This window comes from Polypterus senegalus, chromosome 11 (assembly GCF_016835505.1).
Source record: "Polypterus senegalus isolate Bchr_013 chromosome 11, ASM1683550v1, whole genome shotgun sequence".
Taxonomy (NCBI): Eukaryota; Metazoa; Chordata; class Cladistia; order Polypteriformes; family Polypteridae; genus Polypterus; species Polypterus senegalus.
Genome location: NC_053164.1, coordinates 167,743,887 through 167,753,479, shown reverse-complemented (window position 1 = coordinate 167,753,479; position 9,593 = coordinate 167,743,887). Strand labels below are relative to the sequence as shown.

Sequence of the window (9,593 nt, the reverse complement as noted above, 5' to 3'; positions counted from 1 at the left end):
TAAAGGCTTAAAAACGTATAAATATGTCTAAGATAGTTAAGTATTGAACTGCATTTGTAATTTCACTCTCATTGTAAAACAGCTTATACATGTAATTATAGGAAAAAATATGATATTCATTCATTTTAAAAAAAGATCAGCTATGTACACCTTCTTAGCCATGTTTTTTTTTTCCACAATAATCTTTCACAAAATCACAACCTAGAGTGTGATTTCTCTGTGAAAGACCAAATCACAGTAAACTTTCTGTGCCAAATGGTTGGTTTTGATTTGATTTATTACTGTATTTATTTTAGAACTGACACAAATGAATAGAGAAAATATCTTTATCACAAGAAAAATAGTACTAGGAATATGCAATAAAATTATTTCCAGATCACTTTTGTTCCCACAAATGTGCATTGGAAACATGGCATGTTTTCTTGTATCAAAACTTTTGCCGCTTCATCAGTATGTTTTTGGTGTTTTATTTCTGGTGGCGCTTCATGCCCCTTTAAGTTTCCTAGTAAAGCTCCACAGAGGGCAAGATATTTTTTTTAATTGAAAGAAAATGCTTAGCTTTAGAAGACAATTTTGCATGACAAATGCATATATACAATGTTTGTGAAGAAATAACTTCAATTTCAAAAATATCAAACCTATCCTTTAACATTAGTTTTATTAAAAATAATAAATTGCATTAGGGATTCTCTGATCGTTCAGTTTCGGATTTAACTTGGCCGAATTTCAGTATAAAGACTCGATCGGTGATCTGTAAATTGGCTGATCACAAAAACCACCATGCTTTCAGCCCATGCCTTTCTAAGCTTTACAGTAATTTAGTTGCAGTGTTCCTTTATGCAAGGTATTATGGTAGTTTAGTTTGTTTAGCCAGCTTGTTTTAAGTGTAGCAGATTACATTTTTAATCAGACAAAGATAAGATAAAGAAGAATTTGAAAATGCGGCTTAGATAAACAGGCTTGTTAGTTTGAGGGCTGGTTTATACTTCAAACTAGCAAAATACCCGCGCTTCGCAGCGGAGAAGTAGTGTGTTAAAGAAGTAATGAAAAAGAAAAGGAAACATTTTAATAATAACGTAACATGATTGACAGTGTAATTGTTTTGTCATTGTCATGAGTGTTGCTGGCATATATATATATACTAGCAGAATACCCGCGCTTTGCAGCGGAAAAGTAGTGTGTTAAAGGAGTTATGAAAAAGAAAAGGAAACATTTTAAAAATAATGTAACATGATTGTCAATATACAGTAATTGTTTTGTGAGTGTTATTGAGTGTTGCTGTCATCAAGGATTTTAATTCACTTATTATTTCTTTCAATCAGGTTCGTATTTGTAGGATGTGTTGTGTTCAAGTTACATTCTGTGTTTGTCAATCGTTGTAAAGATAACAGGTTTCATTCATCGATTTGTTTCTTACTGCATCAATAAACCGCTCGTCTTCCTCTTTATCTGAGACGTGACACACTGCATGCACGGGTTTTTTTTTACACTGTCTTCCTTTAGCGGGACATTGACTTTTTGTATCATGTGCTTTGTTTCCGCAGTAGCTGCACTTATGAATATGCTTGTATGTATCAGATGCTTCATATTTTTTTGCTTCCTTCGAAAACTTTCTCTCGCAGTTCCGCTGAGCTTGTGCCAAACACCACCCTGATCTCATCTTCCTCTGCATAAGCACAGTCCTTCACCCGCGAATATTTAGCGGCAGTGTTTCTGTTGGATTGGACGGCCTTATATAGGCAGGCACTAAATTACAAACGCCAGCGGCAGCCTGTCTATGAACTTAATTTAATATAATATAAACTTACGGTTCACGCTGTGCTTTGTTTCCGCAGTAGCTGTACTTATGAATATGCTTGTATTTATGAATACGCTTGTATGCATCACTTGCTTCAAAATCATTTTCTGCCTTCTCAATTGTGAAATGGCGTTTTTTGTTCAGCTCTGTTTGGAGGTCTTCCTTGTTCTCTATGTACTTACGTAGGAGGCGTGATGATGTCACACGAAACTCCACCCCCTCAGCCATCCAGCACAACTCCATTACATTATATGGAGAAAAATAGCTTCCAGTTATGACCATTACACGTAGAATTTTGAAATGAAACCTGCCCAACTTTTGTAAGTAAGCTGTAAGGAATGAGCCTGCCAAATTTCAGCCTTCTACCCACACGGGAACTTGGAGAATTAGTGATGAGTCAGTGAGTGAGTCAGTCAGTCAGTCAGTGAGGGCTTTGCCTTTTATTAGTGTGTATACACACATATCTATCCATCCTATCTATCTATCTATATATATATATATCCTTTGGGGTGCGAGCAGCTGTTGCTGGCGGTGCCAGAATCCATCGAGGAAGAAAAATTAAAAACATTATTTATACAAAATCTTAATTTATCTATCCATTCCTAAATAATTAAATGGGGCAGGCTATTTCGTATCCGTGCAATACGCTGCTTGTTAAAACAGATGACTCCCGCTCTTACGTGCAAGTCTGCGTGGATATTATGAACTATCGTATTTGTTCAAGTTCTATTTAAATTTTAAATAGAAGGAATTTTTATTTAGTCGACAGAAATATCTTTGGTAGGAATGGTAAAAACAGACAGGAATATTATTCGTGAATAAATCAACTCAAACCTTAAACAACTTATAATATTTTGCTCTCCATAAAAATATATCCTGTCTAAATTATACAAGTTAGAAATAAAGTAAACGTTAAAAGAACAAACATTCAAATTTCTTTACTCTTATGTAATTTTATATAAAAAATAAACTTAGATTTGAAATATCCCAAAAGATTTTGCTCTCCATAAAAATATATCCTGTCAAAATTATACAAATTCAAATATGAACATGCTGCATAACAAAACCTGGAAATATAAATAAAATGTGTTCCTTTCAGCAATAACAAATCAAATCATTCAGTTGTCTTTGCTCATATGTCATTTTAGAGCTGGACGCCTGGCATCTTTTTGGCCACAGGTTCGTTTCTGTTTGCTGTGAGGTTCTGTGTTGTGGAGATTCTCAGGATGGATTGCAGGTGCTCATCAGTGAGGCGACTCCTGTGTGCTGTTTTGTTAGTCTTTATCACTGAGAAGAGCTTCTCACACAGATATGTGCTACCAAACATGCACAAGGTTCGAGCCGCATGTAGACGGACTTTTTGTTCTTCAAAGTCACCAAAGCGCCGTGCAAACTCAGTGCGCAGTGCGCCAGTTTATCAGCAAAGTGCGATTTGGGAACACCGTAGTGACGACTTGGTTTAACATTACTTGGCAACAGGGAAAGTGGGGCAAGGTGAACTGGTGCATTTATGTCTCCCATAAAAGCAGCTTCACTTGAAATCACTTTGTGATTGTGCACGGGTTAAAACGTCCGCTGAAGTGTCAGATTCTTATTTAATTATGCTGTTTTCTGTATCTTCTGAATTGCATTCAGGTTACCCTGATGTTTTGTCTCATAGTGCCGCCTTAGATTAAATTCTGTAATTACAGCCACATTAGCTCCACAAATGAGACACACGGGTTCAGTAAACATATACTCAGCCTCCCATCGGTTTTAAAGGCTCTATTTTCAGAATCAACTTTTCTCTTCAGCATCGGTGAGCTAGCTTCGCAATAACTTGCAGCATCATAAGCTAGACTTGATTAACGCGTAAGTGTTCGGCAAGGCAGCTGAAGCGCTGCATTATGGGATCTGTAGTTTATTGTGTTACCAGCGCTTCATATACCCGGCTTTAATAACAATAATACAGTATATAAAATGATCTCGCGGGCGGATATAATTACACGCGGGCGGATGTGGCCCAGCCCTTGAGTTTGACACATATGGACTAAATAGAACTTGAAAAGATATATTTTTTCAAATGTGATCGCGCAATTCAGATAGAGTTGACGCGCACTACAGCCTGCATGCCTCAATAAGTCATCCTCCCTCGCTCTTACTTTTTACCGTTCATCTAATGAATACACTGAGTATGGCTTTACCAAAACAATCATTGATGGCGAATAAAGTATCCATTATTCGAGTATGTAGATCGGGATATATATATATATACATATATATGTATATATACCCGCGTATCGCAGCGGAGAAGTAGTGTGTTAAAAAAGCTAGAAAAAGAAAAGGGAACATTTTAAAAATAACGTAACATGACTGTCAATATACAATATTTGTTTTGTGAGTGTTACTGAGTGTTGCTGTCACTTCGTTTCTCGGTGCTAGGATTGCCCATGTACTCATTTTTTCTGTTGATAACCCTTTGTGATGAAATTCTTCAATAAGATTTGGACATAATAAGTCTTCTTTTATTGGGAATTTAAAGTGAGAGCTTTGAGCGTAGCAACTGTGTCTGAAAAAAGCATTTACATGAATGAGAGGTGAGAGAACCGTGGGCATGGGCCGTTAACCGGAAATGGTTGAGAGGAGTGCGGGACTTGGAAAAAATCTCTTGGCAATAGTCTTGTCTCAAGATTTTCTTTTATAATTAATACATATTAATGCCAGCCGTCTATTACAATATATATAAAACCAACCCAGCTGTGGATGGATGCCAGGTCATTGTGGTGCTGTGCTGGTAAATTATGGTGAGACATTGAATCATTATAATCTGCAGTTAATGCAGCTGTGTGGTGGCTTTTGTTTCAACATAAGTACATGTACATGGTTATTTTTTATATGCATGATGGCTTAAAGATTTATGTTTAGCTGCTTTACCCTTGCATTTATTTCTAAGATATGTGACTTGTTGTTTTCCCTGGATCTTTTATTAAAATGCTTACAAAGATGGCTTAACTCACCTGGTACAGCTTTAAGAAACAGGAGAAGAGAGTTGGCATAGCTGAAGTGTGCACAGTCTGTCACCATGACATTTTGTGTCTGACCTTGCATGTGTCTCTTCCAGCGTTTTGATGAATTGTACAGGGAGATTGTTTTGCTGTCAGGAGTGACTATTGGACATGTAAAAGAGGAAAATATACAACCTGGAATAACAAAAGCATTGAGATATGTGATTTTTGTTCCTTTGTGGGACACTGGGAACAAAATGTTTAAGCTAGCCACAAAAACAATTTCCAGGAAAATATTTGGTAAATATTTGACAAACAAGGCCACCGGAAAAAAATGGCATATTCACATTGAAAAATGCTTTGGCGAATTTCCGTGATTAACACTAATCAAGAAGTTAGTTTAATAGTTTTCGCTATGTAAAGTAAAGCAGTATAGGTTGAGAGTAGTTGACAGTAGTAATGACAAAGGTAACATTCAGCATAAACCAAGTGGGTGGGGAAAGAAAATTTGACATATTAAAATAAACAACTTATAATTCTATTCATTAAACTGGTCCATTGTTGTTTTTTTATTCAAGAAAGAAAATAAATGTAATACTTTAATCATAAAGGAATATTGCACTCAAACTGATAAAAATGAATGGCAAATCAGAGGTACAAATACATGTTATTATTAGCTGCATAATTGATGAAGGTGAACACAATCTATCACTCCTTATCTGTTTCTTTAGGTTTGCTATATTGAAGGACACAAAGTAATAGGTTTGGCCAATGAGTTGTTTGGATATAATGGATGGTCACATTCAATTACACAACAAAATGTTGGTAAGCAGCACCTTATATAATTTCCTTATATAAATGTATATATTTTTTTCTGTAACAACATTGTTTCCAAAGCAGTTTTTGGGCATGTAATATATTTAGTTTTGAAGTAATCTTCATTATAGTTTGTATAACTTTTATGTTAAAACACTTACCGTAATTATATTACAAAGCTCCTTAAAAGTTAACTACATTGTTTGCCAGCAGAAGTGAATACTTTATGAGTTTCATATCTGGCACTGTTGCATTATGCTTATTAACAGATGCCAGTGTGCTGATTTTGCTGGACTCATACAGTTGACACATTTGTTGGTACCCCTTCACAAAGATAAAAGATCCCACAATTGTCTCTAAAATGGCTTGAAACTGACAAAAAGTAATTGTTGTTGATTCAACAGAATGTTTAAAAAATAACACAAATGAAAATGGCATAGACAAAAAAGATAGCGCACTTAAAGTAATATTTCGTTGCACAACCTTTAATGGCAATCACTGCAAACAAGCAATTTCATTTAGCTCTCAGTGATACGTCTGCACCTGTCAACAGGTAGTTTAACCCACTCTTCATGAGTGCTCTAGCTGGGTCAGGTTTGAAGGGTGCCTTATCGAGACTGTTTCAGTTCTTTCCATAGATGTTTGCTAGGATTCAAATCAGCGCTCATAGAAGGTATCTTCAGAATAGTCCAATGTTTTGTCCTTAGCCTTTCTTGGGTGCTTTTAGCTGTGTGTTATGAGTCATTATCCTGTTGGAGGATCCATGACATGCAACTGAAACAGAGCTTTCTCACACTGAGCAGTACATTTCGCTACAGAATGTTTTGATAGTCTTGAGATTTCATTATTCCCTACATAGACTTGAGGCATCCCGTGCCAAATGCAGCAAAACGGCCCCAACACATAATCAAGCTCCCTCCCTCCAAGTAGGTATGGTGTTCTTTTTTATTACTAAAACATGAAAAATGTTTCTTTTTTAACGATGTGTTTAAATAGATCGTTATAGACACGGAATACACATTAAATGCATGTGTTCCAAATAACAATATGGTATTTATAAAAGGTGTCATTTTGCTTGACTTCTCACTCTATACAACTCCAAGCAACTGACACGCAGGTAAACAGACTTGAGCTGAGAAAACTGTGCGCCGATGGGGGATGCGATAGCAGTCTGCTTGCTGCTTATCAACACATTTAAGGGACAAAAGATGCTGATGGAGAGGTGAAAAGCGGTTTAAGGTGGGATGGATCTACGAGCTTTTTCGTAGGCTCTGGTAATTCTACTGTTAAACTGGTTAATAATATTTGCAAGTGTTATCATAGAAAAATCAAGTTGCTTGGAGATGGTCTTAGTCTTTTCCTTTAACATATTCAAGTATAATTTTCTTGCTGATCTCCTCAGACAAAGCTTTCCTTTGCTTTCGCTGTTCCATGTTCAGTGTGGTACAGACAATGACACCAAACAGCTGAGTGACAACTTTTCTTAATTTAAATAGGCTGAATGACTGCTTAAAGATGTGTGATACTAACTAAAGAATACTGCTAGTTTAAAAAATCACTCTCCTCTAGTTATTTATGACCTTTTCTAAGGTTACCAACATGTGTGTCCAGGCCATTTTAAAATATACTTGTAGAATAAGCAGTACTTTTCTCTTTTCATTCTTGCTTTGGTGGATGACATATCCAAAAGCATGCAGATATACTTGAGTCAATTGCTTTTCATTTAATCACTTTTTATGAGGCCTATAGTATTTTTCAATGATCTGTAAATGCACTAACAGATTTGTACACATCTGAAGTCTATCAGATGCAGAGTAAATCTATGTGTCTTCAGTTTCTCTCTCTCTCTCAAATATATATCTATATCTCTAGGAAATAAAACCTCAATGTTTAGAAGTATATCCCACAACATTAGGTCTGTCATCTGTTTCATATTGCTTTCCCATTAGGGAATTTCAGTCACCTGTAAGCATGCATTTGCTAAATTAATCTTCAAGTGCAGCACAAATAGTGATTTATGATAGTACATGAAAATGTGTCATTTTTTTGTTAAAATAAAATTTTATAACATCAAATTTCAAAACATGCTTTAAATTCTCTGGAACACCTCTGTATCTCATAGTAGGTGAGGCTACTCTTTTTGTCCCAAATCAAATTATTGTTCATTCCTTGCACAACATTTAAATATTCCTACTTATCAAATCATTATTTACTGAAAGAAATGGACTGTTGTCTCCACTTTAGTCAAATATAGTAAATTCTTAGTTTTTCTGATGAGTAAAACTCTGCCTAGGTTTTAAGGTTTTTTTTTTTTTTAACCAGGGAAAATGCAGTACTTAATTTAATAATTAACAAATTTGGGTTCTCGGATACTGCAAATATTGGATTAAAATTATTTATTAATTTAATGAACAATATTTTTACCTTTTTCTATTTAGATTTTGTTGATCTTGTTAATGGAAAGTTCTATGTTGGGGTTAGTGCTTTTGTGAAAGTGCAGCTCAAGGTAAGATTGGTATTTCATTACATTTGACTTTCTCTCAAAATGAACAGTTAGTTGTATTGTTTTTAAACACTAACTGTTATTTATACCTGTTACACATTTGTTGTTTTTAGGGTAGCAGCAGACCCGAGTAAATTACATGTTATTCTGTTGAACTGTTCTAGTACATTCAAAAGAATATCATTAAACTACTGTACTTTGAGATTTTTATGGTGATACCAATGTCCTCTTATTGTGTGTTTTGTTGTAACAACTTTTTGGTAAGGGGAGATTCTTTGTCTTAGTTGTTCATTTTGATTTTGGCTGAAATTTGCCTGGAGTATTGTTCCAAAATATTTTTAGTTAGACATTCAACTATAAACATTCCCTACTTAAACCTTTTTATTTGAGGCTTTCATCATATCCATCTAAATAACTCCTTAATTATTACAAAGGGAATTCTTAAAGTGTTGTTAACAAAGCAATTTGCTAATTTTTATATATTTTTTTTTAGGATGGGTCTTTCCATGAAGATGTAGGGTACGGAGTAAGCGAGGGATTGAAGTCTAAAGCTTTATCTTTAGAAAAAGCCAGAAAGGAAGCTGTTACTGATGGACTGAAAAGAGCTCTTAAGTACTGTATTAAAGAAGTTATTTAAGATATCCTGTTGATATGTTGAATCTTTATATGTCAAGATTATATTCACCTAGTATAGGAGTTTTCATTGATAAAGTGTTTTTATGGTGATTTTATGAAGTGCATATTTTTACGGACATTAAAAGTGTTTCCATGGTTAAGGCACAAACCAGCATCCACGCAGTGCAATAGTTTAATACAAGGTCACGTAGTCTTTAAATATAGCACAAAAGTCTTTTTGTTTTTTGAAATAGTTCAATTCTTCATCTCCATCTATTTTTTGCTTTAGCAGGTTTTGTACAATTTTATGATATAATTTCAAAGCTTAGGTTCAAAATAACTTGAAATGTCTCAGTATGAAGCAAATTTTTATGTAGATGAAAATAGTTAGGACATTAAAGGTTTAGGTTGTTTAAAGGAATATGGAAGGTTTTATCTTTTCTCTTCCAATATACTTAATTCTTTAATTATACATTGACATATTAGCATTTGTAAAGTGTTATTTTTAAAAGGTGTTTTTTTTTAAGTTAATTTTTTTCTGATTTATGAATGCCCTCATTTTCCCTAGCCAGTTGGTTTACTTAAAGGATAAGTTTATATTTTTCAAGATAAAGTTATTTCTTTAAAGTCATGGTATATATTAATTTGACACATTAAATTAGACTTTTGAATGTATTACATTTTCTGTTATTTAACACAGCGAGAGTCATGGCAAGAGACAGTGCTGTGAAAAGAGCACCTATGAATTTCATAATTTTGTAATAAATAAGAACTGAACATATTACACTGTATTGTATTTTTCATAAAAGTTAGAAAAGGTTGCTTGGCTTTCTAAAAAAATCTAAGTAGCTGCAAATAAGTAATCAGCTGAATAAGG

General features: G+C 34.5%; 1 protein-coding gene across 4 annotated transcripts in view; it reads left to right on the top strand.

Annotated features, from left to right (window-relative positions):
* rad52 (RAD52 homolog, DNA repair protein) overlaps window positions 1–9,593 on the top strand; it is a 61,208-nt gene that overhangs the window by 8,334 nt on the left and 43,281 nt on the right. For all 4 annotated transcript variants that reach the window (XM_039770089.1, XM_039770088.1, XM_039770087.1 and 1 more), the window contains exons 4-6: window positions 5,514–5,607; window positions 8,037–8,104; window positions 8,595–8,713. In XM_039770089.1, coding sequence (XP_039626023.1) covers window positions 5,514–5,607; window positions 8,037–8,104; window positions 8,595–8,713 — 281 coding nt within the window. The remainder of the gene's footprint in view (window positions 1–5,513; window positions 5,608–8,036; window positions 8,105–8,594; window positions 8,714–9,593) is intronic.